Here is a 24,085-nt window from a genome sequence, read left to right on the forward strand (position 1 = left end):
TACTGCGATAAAGAGGGCAGCACGGTGCTCTGTAGTTTAAAGATGGCGGATGACAGGTGTCAAAAAAGCACGTGGCTGTCAAAAAGCACGTGGATTTGTTTATCTCGCGCTTGTGAGGTTAAGTTGGTACCACTAAGGTTTAGGTCCGTCAAGATGGCAGCAGTGAGGTTAGCGATGCGTTGTTGTCTGTCAAAAAGCACGTGGCTATCAAAAAGCACGTGGCTTTGTTTACCTCGCGCTAGTTATTTTAAGTTGGTACCACTGAGGTTTAGGCCCGTCATGATGGCAGCAGTGAGGTTAGCGATGCGTTGTTGTCTGTCAAAAAGCACGTGGCTGTCAAAAAACACGTGGATTTGTTTACCTCGCGCTAGTTAGGTTAAGTTGGTACCACTGAGGTTTAGGCCCGTCAAGATGGCAGCAGTGAGGTTAGCGATGCGTTATTGTCGATGACAGCTGTCAAAAAGCACGTGGCTTTGTTTACAAATTCAAATCTCGCGCCAAAATTCAAATTTCCCGCGGGAGACGGAGGGGCCTCCCTAGAGCCGGAGGAGGTGGTGGCCGCCGAACCATCCAATTATACTACTGCAATTTAATTGCTAATAAAGCACCTATTTAAATCTTTGCACAGATATGCCACCGCATCGACACACAAATAACAAACACTAATATTTCTTGATGTTAGGAAGTCTATATAGTCTTATTTCTATAACCGCATCTGCTCAGAGGTATACAAAAACTTGAGATGGCGTCCCTTCTCGGACCAATTAATTACCTAAATACTTATCACTTCACATGCACCCTATATACACAAATCATTTGGCGGAGGCATATCGTGTGTGTCTTGTATAACTCAAGATATTAATTTACATGACCAAATGACAAGCAGCATCATTACGCTGTCAAGTTAAGTGAGGTTTTAGTCAAGTTATTTATGAGTACACTCTGAAGTACGGGAAAGTCGCCTCGTCCTATTCGTTAAAAAAACTATACAACTGTCTCAAAAGTAAATAAATATGTGCATGATGCAAATTCCATTGGGATGTTACTTTACACTACTGTACAATTGGCATCCAACGACGTTGTTTCCCTGTAACGATGCATATTAATGAACTGAGGGCCTTTAGATTACGTGATAAATCTCCTGAAAGTAATGACAAATAAATAGACACTTCACATTCATATGACAGTAGATGGACACTGTGGTCTGTCCACAGTAAGTAGCAATGTGTATGACTTTCACTGCAACTGATTAGCAGCGATCCATGTTCATCAGACAGTGTAGGTGTGAACATCTCAGCTGAAAACCCTGAGCGGTAAGACTCATGCAAAGAGTGGGTGGAATTCGCTCATCTAAGATATCTGCAGGTCTACCCCCAACGTTGATATTCTACAAGTTATTACAAGTAAAGCTGTCTTGGAGACAGAATACGAACTTAAACAAGCCCTTTAAAGCCCAACAGCTGTAGTTTTTCTCTCTCTCTCTCTCTATCTCCTTCGGCCCATGAATGGCCTTCCAATTCGACGACCTGTCAGCCAAAAATATAAACACTCCCTCCAAGTTAACGGGACCTTCCCGGTCAGTCTTGCGATCAATACTTCTGCCGACCATTCACTTTCATTTGTTCTTCACTGTGTCACTGATATCATTAATGCGAATCAGCTCTAATCTAGCCCTCTTTATATTCATCACACGGAATTACTCATCGTGGTACTATTGAACTTGTTGGGCAATATTCTCACTTCGTTCAAACATAGGCTCATCACAGCCTTCTACACAAAGTTCGGCCATACATGCAAATTACAAAGAAGCAGTTCTATTGACTGGGGACAAATATACATCGACACTCGTGATTTTAGTGTAACTCATTTATAGTCACACCCACTGTCACACCTTCTTCTTGATGCTTATATATATATCCTTAATTTACATAGGTGGGTATCTGTCTGATGTGGAGCAGAAATAGAAAATTCAGAATGTTTCTGAAGACTCATACAGAATATAGCTGATTTTAAACTGGAGTGAATTTTTACATGGATTTCAAATTCCCTTACTCAATTACACTGCTCCACATTTTCTTTAACTAAGGGGTCTTAATTATAACGTGCAATTATATCCCGTGCAAATGGATTAAAAGACGGCCATACAGCCGTGAAGAAATCTATATACTCCTTCTAGGTAACTATTTCATCCCTCTGAAATTGCAAATCCTAATCTACTGTCTGCATCATTTTCATGCAGTTTACATATTTACATTGAATTGAAATTGCAACTCTCTAATACTTCAAAATGGTACTTAACACTTGTCTGGTACAGTCCAACATCTCTCCTCTGGCAGGCACGGGACATCACGGCAGCGCCAACATCAGCATAGAGTTCGTAGCTCGATCGTAGATAGTTTGCTCTCATGATGACTTGGGTCACGTTCGTACTGAGACGGTCTCGAAGTCTACGATGCGTCGAATAGATGACCACCTGTGCACCTGGATATGCTCCTAAGGATGACGACGCGCTGGTACATAAAACACAAATAAGGGGATTTTACTTAGTATAACTGTATTAATTTGTGACACGTTATACTGCTATACGATCAGATCAAACTCATGGGCTCGAGTTCTCTGATCAAACAATGGTAATGTCCCTGTAGCCCATTGCTCTCCCCCATTCATCTCTCGAATCCACTATCAGCAATTAGGCCCCACGTGATATACGACCTGAATTTCACTTCACTGGTTACTTGGCAATGTCATGAGATGTATGGTTTCAACTCATTCTATTTCACACTAGTTTCTATGGGATACAGAACTAACTATTGAATTGGGGTTTTATTAGCTGGTACTGCCCTTTCGAATTCACTATCAGTGAGCCGCTTGTAGGTCTCTCACTTTACCATTTAGTGTCATACAGCTAGCAAAGCTTCTCCACGATTTTTCCGAGTAGAGCCTGCAGCGTCTTTCAGTTTAATGAAGCTCGCTTCAATTGTGGTGATTGGTGGCACTGTAATTTCTGCAACAACGTCTGCGTCCTTCTTAAGTGTCCACCGTTTCATTATTTTTGGTCCATTTCTGGCATAATTTTGGACTCTTGGTGACTTTATCCGTAGCTTACAGATGACTAGTCGATATTGCATTGGAATGGTTTGGTGAGGAACAACTCTTGTATCTAGTACTTCCCTGAGATATCATCATCTCATAAGGAGGTATTCAGTGTGTTTTTGCATGGGAGTGTATTCGGTTTGATTTAACGCCAAATTTCTTAAGACACAACAAAGTCATTCCTCCACCATCCCATCCTTCTAGATCCTCTCTCATTTCTCCACACTATTTTACTTTATTTTATCACTATGTCTTTTACTGTTGTAATTTGGCTAGGCTGATGATGGTCCACCGTGGACCGAAACAAGTACCTATTAATATCATTGTAATGTTTTTGTAAAAACATCAAATGATTTTTTACTATTGAGAAGGTGGAATATTAAAATTTTTGTATTTACTTTAAGCATAGTCTCAACTCAATACAGAACATAACAATGAAGTTTATTACTTTGAATGGAGCCATTATAGTCGGTGACCAGATGAGTATCACGCTTTTTGAACCATGTGTTTGCGATGATAATTTCTGCATAATCGGGAATTCATTTTCCATCCTCGTTCTTCTGCCCATACCCACGTGCGCCATGGGCTGTATGGTCTTCTTTCCTCCGTCCTACGTGTCCATTCAGATCTCTGCCAGTGATAAGATAGTGAACGGTCTTCTCGTCAAGCAATGCCCAAATTGTACCTTCGGTTTGTGGAGCGTTGGCACAGAAAAATTGTATTTTCTTTCTATCCGCAACATGGACGATTTTCATCAGGAGATCATTGTACCGTTGTGCATCGGAGACCGAAATGTAATTTATTTCTGATATAGTAATGCCAGTATCATTAGTTGTTTTTTGTATTCCGTTGTGCATAATTTTGTTACCACACCCAATGTCGCATGACATTTCTTCACTCCATCTTGTTTCTTGCACCGCACAGATGTCTATATCCCTTCTCTAAAGTGCTGTGGCTAATCCGCCACTTAAGCCAGACGCCGTTCAGTGATATGATACAGAATGTGATGAACCGATTGTTGAACCCTCGCCGCCCGAGCGACGGTAACCATTGCATCCTTTTCGCTTTGACTGGCCCTGCCAACAAGTGTTCCTTCCAGGGGACGCTCAAACCTTGGTTTCAATTCCACGAGACATATTTCCATAAAGATATGGCGGTGTAATTTTACGGCCGAATCATCACGGAGCCTGTCACCAAGCAAGTAGCTAGGCCGCTCCTGACATGGAGAAAAGACGCCTATTGCAGCCGCTCCTCTGGAGAATGAACGCTACGTTCCTTGCCGCATTAACTCCTGAAAAGGTAGAGTACCTCTCTTTGTATATAAATGGCATATCTTCCGGATTAAAACACTGTAAATACCACTTATACGCTGATGACCCGAAAACCTACACTCAGAAACACGTCACCTGAATGAAGACTTGATGACCATAGATATATGGGCCAGAAATCACAGATTCAAATTAAACCCATCAAAATCCCAGGCAATAATTATTGGTTGCCCTAAATTACTTTGCAAGCACAATCGAACAGCGTTACCACAGTTGTCCATAAGTGGTACTCCCATACAGTGTAGCCAAAATGTAAGAAATCTTGGTATAATATTTGACGAACATCTGTCCTGGTCTGCCCAAACTATATCTGTGTGTAGGAAAATATACGGAACGCTACGCTGTCTCAGTAAATTCAAATGCACTTTCCCTTTTAAATTAAAGAAAATTCTTGTTGAATCACTCGCATTACCTCATTTTGATTATTGCGACATAGTTTACAACAACCTAGGAGTAGACTGGGGATGGAAATTACAGTGCGCTCAGAATGCCTGTGTAAGATTTATCTGTGGACTTCATTACGCTGACCATGTCACACCGTCTTACACGCGCCTCAGGTGGCTTCCCCTGCAAGAACGACGCACACTTCATACTCTTTGCTTCTTGCATACTATTCTTAAAAGTTCTCAACCAGCCTATCCCCGTGATCGAATGAAGCTCCTCTCCACAGACCATAACAAAAATACCCGATCCTGCAGCACCATGTGTTTATCCCTTCCTGTACACAGAACAGCAATCTACACAAAATCATTCACCATTACCGCAGCCCGACAATGGAATCTCTTGCCAGTGGACATCAGAAGCATGTCCAGCAGCTTAGCTTTTAAACATGCCTGTGTCGAAATACTAGGTAAACATGCATGAATCATCAAATTATGACCTGAAAACACCTACTCCTACCGCCTCTTCATCATCATTTCCCTCTTCCTTTCACAGATATTCTTCTTCCTCTTCTTCTACTTCTTCCTAATCCTTCTCTTCACCTCTCAACTGAAGGCGATATTTCGGTGCACTGTAGAAATGTATATATTTTCTAAACTTTTTCTTAAGTAGTTGTTATAGTACTCATTATTCATAATGATATTCTTAGTACTCATTATTCATAATTATACTCTTAGTACTCATTATTCATAATTATATTCTGCACTTTACGTATGATTTATATTATATAGATGATATGATCTTTTTTTAAAGTGTGGTTACTTTTGTTAATGCTATTACTATTACTATTGTCCATATTATCATATTATTGTCATCAGTAGTTATTATTAAGTGTTCTAGGTTAAGACTGGTTAAGTTTAAGAAAGGGAGTACATCCCTAACTTTGCCAGGATAAAGAAAACATATTACTATCACTATTACTATTACTAACTGTGCCGTACCGAAGGTTTCCATCTCCGCCAAAGTTGCCACTAAGGAATTTGTGTGTGTATGGTCCGCAAGAGCTATTATATTTCGCTCAAGTCCGCCTGCAGGCCGGTGAGGAATGCGTGTCCGTCACCTGGGACGCGCCGTGTGTTGCGGCAGCGTAATTGGTTCGTGCTGAATATTCATCAATACAACATGAAATACTATTTTACTGACAAACTAATTGAGGACCTGATAAATCACTTGTCACAAAAAACATAATTAGTAAAGAAGAATTGCCGCAGAGAACTGCACCTTTTCCTTGGTGTGATATGCCGCAAAACGTGTGGCATACGAACCTGAGGTTATCTGAGAAATTCTCTCTGCACCAAGACAGGTTGTGCACAAAACTCATGAGGAAGTAGATCCATCCAGTGTAGGTAAACATGTGCTTGGCATTGCTGTATCATTTGATAGAACATTTCACTAGCATGGCCACACATCTCTCTATGGCATTGGCATAGTGATTGACATTCTGAGTGGATTAGTTATAGATTACCATGTGTTATCTAAATATAGTCACATGTATGTTGTAACTGGTCATGAACTGGGTGATGATTCTCCAGAACATAATATATGGCTGGAAGGTCATAAACCATGTGGGGAATGCTCCAGGAATGATCTGTAGCAATGGAAGTATTTGCAGCTGATATTTTATGCAAAAGATCAGTGGAAGAACGTGGCATGCGCTACACAACTGTGCTTTCTGATGGGGATGCCAAAACATTTCTCCACGTTTGAAATGAAGCAGAATATGGACCAGATGTACAATTGAAGAAGGAGTGCATTGACCATGTTGCAAAAAGGATGGGGACTGGTTTGAGGAATTTGGTGAAAGACTAGGAAGTAAAAGGAACCACCTTTGGTGGAAGGGAGGCTGAAAATTTGAAAGAAGCAATTATTGTGAATCTCACAAATAATTACGGGCAGGCAAAATGCGCAAATATTCCCTCAGAGATAATATGAAATCTTGCAATATATGCCACACTATACCATTACTCCTCCTTACTCCTGCACAGATAAAGATTCTAAGCATAAGAAATGCCCCCAAGGACCTGAATCATGGTGCTTTACAACAAGAGTATCTCAAGTGGACAAACCCCTCTAAGCCACAAAAATATGTCAGTTCGGTTCACAACTGCAATGTTGCTGAAAATTGTGCCTGTATACCAAAGGATGGCATCAACAGAACTTCTGTCTAGATGTTTTAGAGGGGCTACTCAGAATCGCAATGAAAGTCTTCATGCATGTATATGGAAATAGCGCCCAAAAGAGACCTTTATGTCCTCAAAAAGACTTGGAATAGCTGTTTCTAATGCACTTGCAGAATGCAACATGGGATGTAGTGCAGCTCAAGAAATGAAAATGCTGTAATGAATTATAAACTTTCACCAGTATCCTCCAGACTTGCCACGCAAAGAGATGAAAGAAGAAAATTTGACAGTCAGCGACCAGTCACCCAACAAAAGAAAACCGCAGGAAATAACTGAAAATCATCAAGTTACACAGGGAGGAAGCCAAGAAGAAGCAGGATGGTACGGATTATAGTGCTGGTGAATTTTAAGAGATTTGGAAAGGCCATTGTGAAAATTCTCGATGGTTTTAGAACTAAAATATAATTCACTCAAAACACCATTTTTTTGTAACCTGCAGTGTTCCATGTGGGTCAAATCTAAACCTATATTTACCAAAGTTGGTATGTAGCTTCTATGTGACCTAGCAAAGAAATACTAGGATGGATTTTGCATTCTTCTTCAATATACTCATTTTATGAGACGAAATGTACAGAAAATTAGTGGAAAATTACATGAAATAAAATTTAAAAATTGAAACAGGAGTTAATTGAACAACATAGGGTGAATCAAAAATTCCATCCTTGAGTTTTTTATGTTATAAGGAAGAAGTTTTCAAACACTCAGGTAAGAATCCATCCCACAGGGAACTTTTTTGAAACTTGCCTGTTTCGCGAGTGTCATAAACATCATATCTCATAAATTAATAAGGATATTAAGCTGAAATTAAGATATGTTCTTTCCATAATAGTCCTACATATTCCGTAACAATTTCATTGTGCTTGCTCAAATATTGTGGAAAATTAAAGAAATGTGTCCCAGGTTCCCTTAAACGGATTCCACCTTTAACCAAGTAATTGTACTTCCGTCTCTTCAAACCACTGTGCAGTGGGGACATTGATGCTGCACTAACGATGTTACCGTTTTACTAACATACATACCAATTATTTCAGAATTTTCGTAAAATGTACCGATTCTGATTGTGTACGGATGAACAAGGTTATTGTACGGATTTTGAATATCGGCGCTTGTTTTCGCTTTCTGCAGTCAAATCGGAATTATTTGTCTTTCGATAGTAGCCAGTAATACGAGATGTATTGTTTGAAATTCGATCGGTAAATGTATCGATAATCACATTATCTATTATCACCGTGCTTTTGTCAGCTGTTCAAATTCAACTGCTACTTCATTCCCTGAAATGTTCCCAAACAAGTGGCAGGCTGTGATTTTGAAGAAAAGAAATCAGTGAGATGTAGCAGGCTATGAATAACTTTAGTAACTGCGTCGAGCTTAGTAGGAGCTGAAAGGCTGTGTCTGTGGGATGGTGTGAGTAACGTTAGCGGTAGTTCTGAAACTCGTGGACTTGTGTAAGCGATTTAGTATTTGTAGTGGTGTTCGTAATGATTTCAACTAAGGAAAGTTATTATCAATCTTTTAGGGGGGCATATTCTGCTGAATTTTCTTGTTTTGTACGATAATGGAAAGGCGAAACATTCGCTTTCTGTGCTCGCGTGATATAAATGTGCCTTAAGGAGGAAGCACAGAATTATTAAATCACGTCTCCAGTACAAAATTTAAGGTTGGCAGTCAGAAAATTAATTCGTTTTCTCTCTTCTGGAGCCGACCTTGATAGAGTAAGGGCGAAATGCTTGTTCACTTCAGTTTTAGTTGAACATAATATCCAGTAAGCTGCTGCTGATCATGCTGGTGCTCTGTTTAGGAAATGTTTTTAGGTTCAGAAATTGCAAACAAATATGGCTGTGATTGTACGAAAACCACACACTTTTCGAAAGAAATTACTGCGGAGTAAAGAAGTGAACTCGGTGGTTACATGCAGCGTGATGCATTTTCCTTAGCTACAGATAAGAGCAATAATAGTAATGCTAAGCTATACCCTATTTTCATCACCTGTTTTGTGGCAAAGCAGGAAGAGGTAGTTAGATCACTGTTGTCTGTCCCAGCCTGTGGTAGGTGATTCAGGGGGATGTAGTATTGGTATTTTGGTAATTTCACAGTTAGAGTGTTACAAAATACCTGTTCAAAATTGTGCAGTTTTAAGAGAAACACAGTCAACTGTCTTCGTACTACGTTGCTCATGCCATCTGATTAACATGGCTGCTGGGGGAGGTGCAAGCCTGTTAAAGCTGATGATCTATTAGTCGACATCTTCTATTATTTAGGAAAGAGTTGTAAGAGGAAAGAACGCCTTAATAAATTCCAAGAGCTTCACAGCAAGGAACCGAATATTATACTGAAATATATTTGCACAAGATGGCTATCGTTAGGAAGGTGTCTGCTGGGGCTGTTAGATCAGTGAGTTTTTTTAAAGGTGAGGTGCTTGTTAATGCTCAGTGTGCACGAACTACTAGCTTAACTTCAACATTATTCAAAATCGTCGAGTAATTTTTTATGGTTCTGTCATCAGGCTTAAATAATTCATACTGTGCCTTCCTGTATGCTTTCATTCCTTTGTTTGAGAATCTCAATTCTACTCTTCAGATTGCTTCCCCTCACATTCATAAAATACTAGAACTAATGACGAACCAGTTAAAGCAGCTGCTTTCCAGATTTGTTAAACTTAAAGTTAGCAAAAGTTCCCTTTTATTACAAGTTCCTTACCATTCTCTTGGGAATCAGGGAGGCAGTGATGAGCTAGTTATTGGCGTTGAGAGAATGAACTTGGTGACGAAACTTAATGATAGAGATAAATCAACATTCTTTTCAACTGCCAGGGTTACTTCTGCACAGCGTGTGAGTGTATGAAAATTTATTAATATGTTCCCTCTCGATGTTGAAGTACTGAAATATGCAAAGGTTGCAGATGTTTCAAAAATTGAAGATGCCCAGTTTTCTTCCGTACAATTCTTTATGGAAAGATTTCTATCATTGCTGCCGAGGAAGGACACTAATTCTGTTGAGGATTCATTTGTAGCTCTTCAGATTGATGACAGTTGCTGTTGAGAGTGAGAATCTGACAGATGGCACCAAATGGGCTTGCTATTGAATATTCATTGAGCTGATGGTGTTCCTAGGTATGATAGGATATCCACGCTAATGCATTCTGTTCTGAGTACTGCACAGCAGTGCTCAGCGTGAACGTGTGTTCATCTTGGTAAAAAAAAATTAAAATCAATTTAGGTCATCAATGTCAAATGAAAATCTGGATATTGTTTCTGTTTTGAAAACCAGAAGTATTGGTCCATGTTACTCGAGTAGTTTTCCTGCAGAATTTCTGAAGAAAGCAAAGAAAGCACCTCATCTCCATCTGTCCTCACCAACTTCTGATGGAATCTGTGAACTTGAGAGAGAATTTTGTAAATAGGAGTATATGTTTAATTTAATTTTGACGGTGACATTCATATTGTGACCCGCAAGTTTAATGCGCAGAAAAACACTGTTTGTTCTGTTCCCAGTGTTAAGTGAAAACACATGAGCTTTCATCAAGATGTAACTTTATTAATTTAATTTCAGGGGTGATCATAACATGTACTTGACTTGTATTAGTATTGCTTGTTATCTCCCCCTTTGCCGTCCTTTTCACTATGTCTCAATACTTTGCGACGCATGCGCGTGTTGTTAAAATGTTTCCTCTATAGGATCTTCCCGATTTCTCTTTTTGAAAGTTGGCAAGTATGCACTGAAAATAATCACTTAGTCCTTGGAGTTTTGAAATAAAAAGGGACCTCTTTCCTTCCTTTGCATAGCAGCAGTATCCACTGCGGTGCATTTCAATGCCCTGTTGCTTCGAATTGTGGTTTAAGCTTTCATTTCCATGCCCTTTTTAGCTTTAGTTTCAAAGAAACACTTGTCAGAATATTCAAGGATGTGATAGCTTGCATTGGGGTTCAAATATTCTGGGATATCAAAACATTTTAATAAAACTCTACAACTTAAGCCATATTCTTCGTTGTCATTGTAACGTCTCGGGCAGCATTATCTTGAGGTGAAATGAAAGCGTCAAAATTTAGGGAAAGAGCCGTCATTTGCTTGTTATCTTTCAGCTTCTCCAGTATTTCATCAAGATGAGTGGTTTCCACGATGCGTATGGCCTCTATTAAAGAAAGCAATTAAGGCATAGACTGATGTAATACATCGTAGTGTTTATGAACTTCTTTGTATAATCCTACTTTCCTATATTTGATGCGGCTCTCTTTGATTGCACATGAAAGCTATGTAATTAGATATGACCAGATTGTGACATAATAGAATGCTACACTGGTGTGATAACAATGTACAGGCACAAAACGTATTGTTACATTGATGAATACCGGTAACGTACGTCGAAAGGAAATTTCCTTTCCGTAGGAATCTATATGGCATCATATCTTGTAAATCTCATTACCAACTTACAAGGTAAACTGTACACACACATTCACGCTAATCGTAATAATTTTAATCAAAATAACATAGAACAATTTCCAAGTTTCTTTCATTCACGAGTGCATACATTACCTTGTCCTGGCTTACAGCATGACATTCAACAACAACAGAGGAAAGGTTATTCTCTATTCCGCCGCACATTCTGCTCTTTGTGCTTTTTCGCTTAGCGATCGTCACTTGTCTCCTATTCCAGGTGAGGGAAATATTACTACTCCCTGACTCGTAATATTGCCCCTCCTTAAGACTGTTCCGTTCCGGATCAGTTCGCAACCAGCCTTCGATTACCCGTTAGTCATGGAATTTGCTCCTTAGTATGGGGCTAACCGATTGAAATGCACCATCTTTGGCATTCCTCAAGGAAGTCTACGAAAACGATATACACAGTCTTTAACACCTCGTACGGTCCATCCAATGAACATTGGAGTTTAGGTGGCAGACCTTGCCGCCTCTGGATTAAAGAGCCACACGAGATCCTTGGCTTCGAATCTACCTTCTTCAGCCCGTGCGTCGTAAGCATGTTTCATTCGGCCACTAGCAGCTTCTGTGTTTCTTCGATCGAGGGCGTGAATCTGATCAATTTTTTTCTCCAACGCTCGCATAGTCATCCCCAACCATCTGGTAATCGCAGCTCCTCCCCGAAGAGAACGCAAGCCGGAGTCTATCCTGTCGTTTCATGGACCGACGACCGATATGCCATTAAAAATAATGGGAAGGGTTCATCCCAGTCAGGTTGGTTGTCGGCTACAACTTTACAAAAGTGTTTTCAAATAGTCCTGTTCATCCCTTCAGCTTTGTTGGCAAATCTTGGCACGAAATATCGGTATTTGGAGCATAATCCTAAGAAACTCGGGAGTTCACGTGTATCTCTGGTGACAGGCCATTCTTTTACTGTACGTAATTTCTCTGGATCTACGTTTACACCGTCTTTGGAAACGATATCTCCGAAACAACTGACCTTTTTCCGGAAGAGCTGGCATTTCTTTGGTTTCAGCTTCAGGTTGCTCCGTGCAGTCGCTTAAAGACTTCCTCCAGGTTCGATCGAAAGCCTTACCTATTGCTATGACTCATCCAAGTAAAGAAGGCAGGTTCCCTACGACAGACCTCGTAGTACTATGTCCATCAGTCTTCCAAACGTCGCTGGTGCATTGCACAGTCCAAACCGTGAAGTGTCAAAGTCCCGTACCAATTGAGAACGCTGACTTCTCTCTATCTTCGGCATCCACTTCTACTTGCCAATATCCACTTTTCAAATCCAGAGTGGAGAACACCTGAGTTCTAGAAAATGTGTCTAGAATGTCATCTATCCTGGATAATGTAACTGTCATGGTGTTCAACTGTCGCTAGTAAACATAAAATCTGGTCGATCCGTCCTTTCTCTTCACTAAAACCACGGGTGACGTCCAGGAACTACTAGACGGTTTAGTAACAACCTTATAATACATGTCACAAACAATTCTCTCAGCCTCCTCTCTTCTTGATAGTGGCGAGCGTCGTGGGCGCTACCTATTCGGTTGTATATTTCTGGTGTTAATATTTCATGGTACTCGTCCTGCCGTACGGGCAATTCTCGATTGCGAATACTTGATATTTGAACATATCTTCGACTTTGTCCTTTTGATCCTGCGTCAGCTTAGTATGTCCGAGGTCTCAGTTAATCTTGAAAGGTGGGTGACATCCTGGGTATCCTTCGCAATCTCCCTACGAATAATGGATTGGAGCGGATTACAACAGGCCACCTGAGTGCCTCTCTTCAATGATACTGGGAAATCACTTAGGTGCATCATTGTGATAGGAGTAGGCTCCTTACCATTCACAACACCTCTTCCTTCCAATACTCCTGGGCAGACTCCCTTTTCGGCAACGGGCTCGACAATTTCCGTCACTTCTCTGTCTATGTTATCAATTTTACCCACGATCACATTGCTTCTGGGATGAACTACCTCGCTTGCCCTTCAAACAATTCGAATGGTAGGACTGCTTCATCCGCGATGAATGTTTTTTTCGTTTGCGAATTTCAAGCATCGTCGTTTCAGATCCAAAATGAGCTCATATTTAGTCATTGCATCCATCCCAAGAATAACATCCTTGCTTCTCGGGACGATGTTTAAATATTTCTCGACGTACGTGTTCACTGAGTCTTCGGTTGTGGTTTTCAATAAAACTATCGTAGGTTTCAGGTTCTCTTTTACGGTGTCCATCGTTCAACGTTGGTTTGGGTGCGGTGTCCAGAAGCGAAGTACGAGCAAAACCATTCACTTATCCATCTAACCAATTCACGAATGAAATAACATATGCCACCTTTCTTGGGGCAGCAGGGCTGATACGCGGTGCTCGCCCCCTAGCACCGGCCCATTTTAGTTTTCTTTATGGCAGCGGCTTCCAACATGTACAAGCTCAACACAACTCCAACAGCAAATCTCCTGCCTTCGAGATTGTCCATACTCATTGGACTGGGTTTTCAAAACAATCCTCTCTACCTTTCCGTCTAGAGGCTGCTCTTCATCCAGCCGTCTAAGTTGCTGTAGATTTGAGGTTTGTGTACCAGCTTCGAATTAAAATTCACGAGCCAAGGCATCATCTAACGTACTTGGGTGCGCGGGACGGAGAGCTCGTTGCAATTCTGGGTCGGATATATGCTTCACAAGAGACTCTACATAATTATAGCTGTTCCATGAAATCGTTTGTAGCTGAAGGAAAAGCCGCAAGCAAGACGCGCGACGCCTGCCTCAAATTCTTGTAGTGTCTCGCAACGTTCTTGGTGTCTGCTGCGAAGTTGACTGGTAAATTTGTTGAAGGCCTTTATCGTCGTACCTCATCTGTAATCGGGCCACCAGAGAAGTGAAATTAGTTTGCTCACTGTCTGCAATCACTTGCTCTGACGTACAGCATGACATTCAAGCAATAACAGACAGAAGATTATTCTCATCTCCACCGCACATTGTGTCTCTTCGTACTTTCTGCGTAATGATCGTCACTTCTGTCCTGGTCCAGCTGAGGGTGTTATAGGACGATTGTGTCACAGTAAATAACTTACTATTTATAAAGTATTAGCCACTGTTGAGCAGATCCTGCTGACGGCCGCCAAGGAATATTCTCAACTTTATTAGTATCTACAACACTGGGATTTTCTCAAACGACGACAAGGGATTTGGCAGAAATTAATTACACACCTGGCACGAACCGACGGGTGGTGGAACAATGTCAAAACTCCTAAGCATATGCCGTCCCTTATGTAGGAGGGTAGTTTTTTCAGATATCAGTGGATATATGGTTGCCGGTTATTAGAGCTGGTACTTTTCCTTTCAGCTAGACCACTTCTTGTCGTTCATTCTTTAAGTGTGGTAGCCCATGAGCTCGTACAAAACTAAATTGTCAGAAAATTATTGTGCGTGATTTTGTGACGTTGGGCGTTCGAGAGATAGGATGCAACACTTCCTCATAACAAGCAAGAGCTTTTGAAATTCCCTACTACACTCTGAATTTGATTGAGATGATGTTCACTCTCAGAAATATGACGGTCGTTAGTAACGAGCACTCTGCATGAGATATCAGTGAGGGATATGTTCAGTAGCAGTTCCCCTTTGTGAAACCTGTTCTGTGGTTAACTTTTGAACTATTGGTCGGATGGTTTTAATTTGTCAATGTAGATCGAGCCCAGAGGTGAGCTACGGAGATCACCCTCATCCGGATGGCGAAGGACATCTCGAGAGACACGATGAGGATCGTCCGTTCATCTGCGATCACTGCGGAATGCTATTTAATAGCGGAAGCAGCCTCTCTGTCCACGCCCTGATCCACATGGACCAGGCACACGTTTTGCGGAATTTGCCAGAAATGCTTTACGAAGAAGAGCAAGTTGATAGAGCACATGCGGGTGCACGTGGGTGAGAAGAGATTTCAGTGTTCAGTATGCCAGAAGAAATTGAAATGTGCTTCGAGTTTGAACATCCATATGATGACGCACAATGGTCATAAGCAGTTCTCATGCCATATATGTACGAAAGCCTTTATAGTGAAATCCAATATGACCAATCACATGCAATCCATACAGGCGAGAAGTCATATACTTGCGATCTCTGTAGGAAAACCTTTAGATATAAGGGTGGTCTAACCAAACACATGCGGACGCATACAGACGTGAGGTTAAGCACTGGCGAGAAGCCATACTCGTGCAATTTTTGTGGCAAGGCTTTAAGCTCCAAATGCGGTGTAACTATACACCTACGGACGCATACAGGTGAAAAGCCGTTCTGCTGCCATTTGTGTGGCAAAGCCTTTGGCGATGTATCCCGTCTAACGAGGCACAAACGTACGCATACAGAGGTGAAACCTTACTGCTGTGATATATGTGGCAAGGCGTCCAGTTGTAAATCTGGTCTGACGAAACACCTGCGAACGCACGGAAGCTCTAGCTCGTACTGATGCATTATCTGTGGCAAGGCTTATAATCATAAAGACAGTTTAACACAGCACTTGGGATTGCATACAGGGAATGCTAAAGTTTTTGCGCAGTCTGTTGCAAGTCTTTCACCTGGAACGCACACCGGTGAAATTTATTCTGACGCATACGGGCTAGAAGGTAAACGAGTTGTGTGTAATGCAATAAGATTTGAAGTCGTGGAACAGAGAAATACCCATGTGGATTCACGCTGGCTATAATGCTTACTCCTGTATAACTTGTGGCAGGTCGTTCGATCGCAACACTATGCTCTCCATCATATTAATAATATTCATTAATATAATAACAGTAATAATCCAACCATACCTCTGGCTGCGGAATTCATCACATAAAAACTGATAGTAACGTACCAAGAATTCGCAAATATTTTTTAATTATCCAACCTACCTTCATGGTGAATACACACGTACACAGGAAAATAACAGTTATATATCTAAGAATAGTCTCAATTTCAGATAAAAATCTAAGATTTAGCTACATATTTCACTTGGATAACATTCCATGTATACGAGCTGAATATGACATTTTATGAGCTTTAAGTGGCTTGTATCTAAATTGGACAGAACAAATGTATTGTAATTTAAAATATGTTAGAATTTCAAATTTAAATTTTAGTTGAATTTATGTTGGATTCCATTACATTTCACCTAATAGCAATGACATTTATGAAGTACCGAGTTAAATTCTTCGCTTGTGATATTGATTCCGCCCTTAGTATGGACATCAGAGAGTCAACTTGCCAAGGGATAGAAATTTTAACGTCGACGCCAATTTAACGCTTCGGAAGTCGCTCTCCTTTTTATGGTAATAATGTTCACATTTGCTTCATCGTGCTTTTATTATAAACAAGGACACTTTATGGATATTGTACGCTCTTTATTTTGTGTTGCTGGTAAAGTGGCTGGCAGCTGCCCGGGAGGTAAACTACCTGGGGGTGTAAATCGGCTGGTACTTTGCCTTGCGTGCAACCACCTCCGCGCAAGCCCTGGGTAGCTACCAGGAGCTGGACACCGATATACGGAGTTGGCTAGACTGATTTTCAACGACTTCTCGCTTTCGAGTGCGGTGCTATCTATCGTCAGATGTATGAAGCTCATTTCGATTCTCTTATTTTCCTGTGCTTGCATCTGTTGATTATCATCTAAAAGCCTAATAAGGGGCTCTTAAGTGTTATGGACAACGATTTATGTCAAGCTTTCGTGATTTTAATCTATGAGCTAAAAATCAATACCTAATTGGGATTAAAATCTCGAGATAACATTTTCTTTCGCCAGTTATAACCTGTCATGTAAGGCAGCGTTTTTGTAAAGTATTCTCGTAGTAGATTGGTAAAGTGACTCGCTCCGTGATTGAAGGTACGCAGGTTTCCATCGACTTTCTAATTTACATTAAACAATTAGTTTCGTTCCCTGTCGTTGTTCTTAACTCTTTTTCACGCGCTTCTATGTCCATATATATACCCAAATCTTCCTTACGGACTTATTGCCTTTAAACATTTTATCTGCAGGCTTCTGTGAATTGATTACGTATCTCCACGATGCTCCATTAGCAACTAGCTCTGTGACCTCGTTTAGTTCCACATGCTTCCATTTATTTATAATGCATTTCATTCTAATGTTTAACTTTATGAAGATAAAGTTGGAGGGTACCGTACTGTTAAAGAACTAATCGGGGTAAATATCCATCATAGGAAGAGGAATTCTGGAATGGAATAGTTTCCAATTTCTTCGAAATCATTTACAAGAAGACTATGTAAACAACTGATACGGAATCTGCTACCTGGGCTACCTGCTAATCGTAACATCACTTTCTATAAGTAGCACACATATAAAGCATTTTCCTAGTAGACATGATATTGTGATTAAAACATTTCAATGAAATATATTATTAACAAAAGAACGTATGTAAAGAGGCATGCAGATTAATACAACGCTAATAATGAAAATAAAAAAGATTCGTCATAAAGAAGACTCGAACCTGCAAACTCATATTACGATCTACGTGCATTAGCCATTACGCTACGAGAGAGCTCGAAGTGTTTGGGATACATATACTAAGTTATACTTAGTGTCTGAAAACTGAAAAAGTAGAAAATTAAATCTCATTTGGAATTATTTCCAAATAGGTTTTGATTGTATATCCTTTTAGAGTTTCTTTGTGAAAGCTTGACGTATAAAATGTGTTCCCTACGCTATCAATGCGAGAGGCTGGTGTGACCGTTGCAACTCAAAGGAAGCATTAATGTTCAAAATCCTGCAATACAATATCGATCACTGTTACAGTATAATGGTTTTTTTCAGTATGCTAAGCTAATTTGAGTTGTATGTCACCAGAAATACAGCTAATAATGTTCAGCTCTCAAAACTTGCCCGGCAGGTAAAGTCTTATCGGGCCCTCGAAGTGGCCGATAAATTACGCGCCGGGTAACGACGATTTATGATGCCGATAGCGCTACCTGGGAGTGGTCGAACGGAAACGTCCTTTTACGCGGAGGGCAAATTACGCGCTACTTTACCAGTAGGTGGTAGAACCGGCCCTAAGCTGGGTGTAGTTTCCATCACTTCCTAAAGCAATCAGAGAAAAGGTGTCATCGTCTGCGAGGGACGTCATACTAATGTTACTGTCTGTTTTCAAAGTGTAATTATTACCTCTTCAACAGGTATAGCACGATATCTCGCAGCTGGTTTACAAGACCCGGCCAGTCTCCGCCGCCAACTCTGCGGCTGCGATCATGCTACAATGTCAGGTTTTGGGATGATAGTGAAGAAGGCAAGTTTTTAACGTGAGGCGATATATAATAAAGAATGTGGATTTGTTATCCAGCACGAGCTCTTCAGGGATACGAAATCAAGTAAAATGGAATTTGGAATTTGTTCGCACATATTTGATTTGAAGACAAGTGTGCCAGGCTATTGGTGTGTTTATTGGTGGGGAAGTAAAAATGCATTAGTGGTTAGGAGGAGGGACTTCGAGAAAATGCGGAATAGTAAGAAACATAAGAAACACATCTTCACATAAATAAGATGAAAACACAAGCTTTTACGTAACACTCAGCTTGAAGAACACCCCTTCCAAAATATATCATGTCAAGCGATACCCATTCTGCAGGGTATAGAGAAGAGGGCGGTATTCTTCTCAAAACTACCTTAAAACACTTTTTAAATCGAGAAATGTTAATTGAAAATCTATATTTGATAAAGAATTATAAAATAAAAACTGGGCCTTCTTAATAATATGTTAAAAAATCAGGTATTACAGGAAATATTAGAATAGGAAGTGAAGTGTTAAAGAAAGAGAAAGGGAAGAAACGGACTTACCTCTTGCAACAGGTATATCACGATAGCTCGCACCTGGTTTACCAGACCCGGCCACTCTCCGCCACCAACTCTGCGGCTGAGGTTATATTACAATGTCAGGTTGTTTCGGGATGATACTGAAGAAGGCACGATTTTAACATGGGGCGATATATAGTAAATAATGTGGATTTGATACCCAGCACGAACTCTCCAGGGATACGAAATTAAGTAAAATTTAATTTGGAATTTGTTGGCACATATTTGATTTGAATACAGGTGTACTGGTCTACTGGTGAGGTTACTGGTGGGGAAGTAAGAATACATTAGTAGTTGGGAGGAGGGGCGGGAAGAAAATGCGGAATTATAACAAACACAGCTTCACGTATATAAAATAAAGACACAAGCAATTACAGAACACTTAGCTTGAAGAACGCCACTTCCAAAATATCTCATGTGAAGCGATACCCATTCCGCAATGAATGCAGAGGGAGGTGTTCTTCTCAATACTACATAAAAACCATTTTTAAACTGAGAAATGCATGTAATGGAAGATCTATATTTAAGGCAGGATTATAAAATAAAATAAAAAAGTGGGCCTTATAATTAATATGTTAATAAATCAGTTATTGCAGGAAATATTAGGTTAGGCAGTGAAGTCTTAAAGAAACTAGATGGATATTGACATTTGAGTAGTTAAATAACTGATGGTAGAAGTAAGGAGAACATAATATGCTGAAGGAAGTTCCGCATATCGAACATTTATATAGGAATCAGAAAGATGTTTTGAAGTCTTTCGGCTGGGAGTGAAACATCGCCAATAACGATAAGAGAGAATGTCGTCTTAATGAAGGGTGCGGAAGGTGAGATCGATAGATCGAATCACGACAGAAAATTGGATTTGCGAGATGAGATCGATTTAGCTAAATTTGACAAAACAAAGAGATAAACTGGTAGGTCACATCCTAAGACCCAGGACTTGTCCATTTAGGTTTTGAGAGAAGGGTATGTGGTAGGGACGTTAGGGATAGAGCAAGATATGTATGCGCCAAGCGGATTGGAGCATATGTAGGATGCAGTAATTACGTAGAAATGAAAAGGTTAACACAGGATAGGGTGGTATGGACAGCTGCATCAAACCAGCCTGTGGACTGACGATTCAAGTAACAACACGTTAATATGAAACGTACATCTGCCTTAAATTGCATGATTAGAACTTCTATCACAATTTAAAATGTGATACCCTGCTTATCGTTAAAGCCAAACTTGCTGATGAAAGTACATCGTCCAAACTCCGGACACCCTTAAGTGAAATCAGCGTACATACTTGACACTTGTAAACTGTGAGGGTGCACGACCATCACAGTCAAAGCAACAACAACAAGAGACAAGGAGGCCATGACTATGACGTAAGGTTCACAACCGACTAAGCTTTTCTTCGAATTCATTAACTTAACCTTTGAATGATTAACCCCAATTAAAATAATAATAGTAACAATGTTCTTAATAAATAGAATCCTGAGCAATTCACTCGACGAAAATAAGGGAAAAGGCACCCGATGAACAATGTAGAGTATGGGGATATGGAAACGTGAGCCCGAGGTTACGGACTGCCTCCTAGTCCCAGCTGCACTACGGGAAACCCAACAGGCAGGTGATACTACACGGAAATATAGAATTAAATTAATACTTCATTGACTCAGATACTTTAGGGTCATGCTACAAACACTTAGTGCAGTACATTTAAGCGTGTAGTACTCCCTCACTAAAACCCTTTTCAGGTTTGCGTCACCCCACTCGATTTTCCTTTCTTTTGAGACCTTCGCCTCGGTGCAGAGTGACCCGGGTTTGATTCCGGACTGGGTTGGGGATTTTAATTGCGTCTGATTAATTCTTCTGTCTCGGGGACTGGGTATTTACCCCAACACTTTCGTCCTGACATTCACTCAACACACTAAACTATCACAGAAACACGTAGTAATGATTATATCCCTCCATATAGGTTTGACGTCAGGAAGGGCATCCGGCCGTGAAACAGCGCCAAATACACTTGCGCTACACAGTTCGCACCCACGGCCTTAAAGACGTGGGAATAGCGGTAGAAGTAGAATACGAAGAATTCCCTTGCATATAAACTATACAACGAACAATGTACACATAACTCACCGAGTAAACTGGCTACACGGTTCGGGCAGCCCTCAACTACCCACTCTCTATTCTTCACGACACACTCAGACCCGTTCTTCGCTCTGAACATGTAAGATAAAGGAACCGATTGTCCTCCACTTAAATTTGGTCGCAAGGGCGCATTAGAAATACAAACATAAGTAACGCGAGCAATTAAGCAACTAATTAAAGAAAGAAACAGGCTACGTAAACTATCTCAGTTCTAACATGGTAGTACTACTCTCGATATAATTTAAAGTGATTGTCAACTTTAGGGAATTGTCAATATCGTAACAGGCTTCACCTGCAAACAAGGGGCATTCCTTGGCAGTTTCCGGCCAATGGTAGCCCATTTACAAAATACTACTCAATTTATCGCATTCTGTTTAGACCAGTGAGTGAATTAACAGTGCGATCGAAAATGTTTACCACGCTAAGTCAGAGAGGTTCCAAGTTAGTAGTTTTAGATGGTTTTAAGGTCACAAAGAACAGAAAACACAATGCGGTCAGAAACGGCCCTGCACTAAAAGAACTGGTTCTGTGCATTTTTTAACGGATGATGATTCCGAAGTTTTGTTTAAAACCGTTGTTGAGCATAATCATGGGCAGTGTTCGAACATACATAGAGGAACATCACGAATAACACCCGCGAAAGAAAACAGGACAGCGCCTGAATCTATTGCCAGCAGTGTATCCCGGGATGACATCGAACCTCAATCATGCAAACAAGTCGTCTTCTTCCACCTCTACCGAAATGCATAAGCAACGTACACGAGTTCTGAAAGTAAGGAAATGTTTTTGTTGAAATTAAGACATGAAAATGTTGTTTTCTGCCAAGTGGGAATTTAGAATGTCTTCTATATATTGATAACATCGTCATGCATGATACATTTTCGTACTCAACAAAGTGTATTCACCATCCACAGCGTAGATAACGGGAACTATATACTGCTTGTTTTCTGTTTGTTGCCTGACAAGAAAGAGGAAACGTATAACTGTCTCTTCGAACTTCTGATTCAAAAATGTCAAGATCAAGTTATATCTGAGTCATAAGCGCGTCAGAGTTGATTCTGAAATAGCCCTACAGAAGGCAGTCCGATGTGCTACGCCTTTATTTGAGGTGCTAGGCTGTAGGTTCCATCGTTTGCAAGCTTGGTGTAGAAAAATTCAGCAACTTGGATTGAGTTAGGAGTGCGTAAGTAAGATATTTGTTATTGGAAAATGGTTGCACTGGAATTTTGGTCTTCCTATTTTGAACGCTGACGTGGTAGAAGACAAATTCGTAAAACATACAACATACAATCTCTAGGTATTGAAAGGTTTTCCGATTATCTGATGGATAATTACACCGAACATAGCTCCCCATTCCCTCCAAAGCTACGGGCCTCAACGTCAATGCCTCCTGAATGAGAGGAAATCCATGTGAGTCCTTTCTTACAAAATTTGGAAGAAATTTTACTCATACATACTCAAATATCTACAACCTTGTTGATGCACTAAAGAATATTCAAGTCAATACGTATATTGACATACAAAGTTCAATAAACCCGCAAAAATTCATTAACGGACGCTACAAGAAAGGATGAGTTGTTGAAGACACTACAAGGTCTGTGCCCTTCAGGAGAAATATCTAGATTGCACTTCTTAGCGGTATAAGAAAGACTTATGGTCAATATAGTATAAACTAGGAGAAATAAATTTTCCAGCTAAGAATAAAAAGTAAATACAAAATTAAGAACAAGGATATGATTATTTATTTATTTATTTATTTATTTATCGTATGATGTGCACAGAAGTATACAATATATACACAATATATACAAGCAGAAGCCTATAGTTCCAAATCAAGTCCATTGATCCATTTCAAGGCCTCCTCAGTTGCGTTATGAATGTCCTCCAAAGGACCTTGAAATGCTCTCCGTGGACACTCGGCAATTACGTGGTGGATGGTCTGTGAGGTAGCTCCACAATCACACCCAGAAGACTTCTGTCAGCCCCATTTATAAAGCGTATAGCCGCATCTTCCTTGATTGACTCTTATCCTGTTTAGAGTCCTCCATTGACGTCTGGGTAGATGGAATCCAGGAGGTTGAACATGAGGTAGAGTCACAAGATGTTGGTTGGGAACAGAAGACTGCTGCCATTGGTGTAACCAGGCGTTCGTGATGGAGAACCCAGATTCTTCCAGTGTAAGTGCAGTGCGCCAGGGTGGAGATCTAGACTTAAGTCGAGGAGGGGCAGGTTGAGTAATATCCTGGTGAACGGGGAGGTTGGAGTCCTGGCTGGTCTTCTTCCACAGTTTTAGAAGAGCTTCAGACCTTCTTAAGCAAGGCGGAGGAATATTACTGAGTGTAGGCCATCTGTATATTAGCCGTACTGTCATGTGGTGTTTGGTTGGTTTATACAGGGCGCCAGAAAATCTTCTCCGCAGCACCCACCTACTGCTGCGGGAGGTGGCATCAGCAGTTAAGTTGGCAGCACGGCATCAAAATAAAACAAACAACTTTGTACTCACCACAACAATTCATAACAGATGCTGGAAGTGTTGTCCTTCAACCCGTCTACACATATTGTCGAAGACTTTCGCTAAAGTTGTAACATCCAAAAAATAATAAAAAATATATAAATAACAAAATAAGTGTAAATAACAAGACAGTGGGCGCCACC

General features: G+C 40.5%; 1 protein-coding gene across 1 annotated transcript in view; it reads left to right on the forward strand.

Moving 5' to 3' along the window:
* Positions 1-16,465, forward strand: part of LOC136874628 (uncharacterized) — a 66,283-nt gene extending 49,818 nt beyond the window's left edge. The window contains exon 5 of the mRNA XM_068227983.1: positions 15,148-16,465. Within this exon, the coding sequence (XP_068084084.1) occupies positions 15,148-15,388 (241 nt within the window). The 3' untranslated portion in view covers positions 15,389-16,465. The remainder of the gene's footprint in view (positions 1-15,147) is intronic.
* Positions 16,466-24,085: the final 7,620 nt, after the last annotated feature.

The sequence above is a fragment of the Anabrus simplex genome, chromosome 5 (genome assembly GCF_040414725.1).
Source record: "Anabrus simplex isolate iqAnaSimp1 chromosome 5, ASM4041472v1, whole genome shotgun sequence".
Taxonomy (NCBI): domain Eukaryota; kingdom Metazoa; phylum Arthropoda; class Insecta; order Orthoptera; family Tettigoniidae; genus Anabrus; species Anabrus simplex.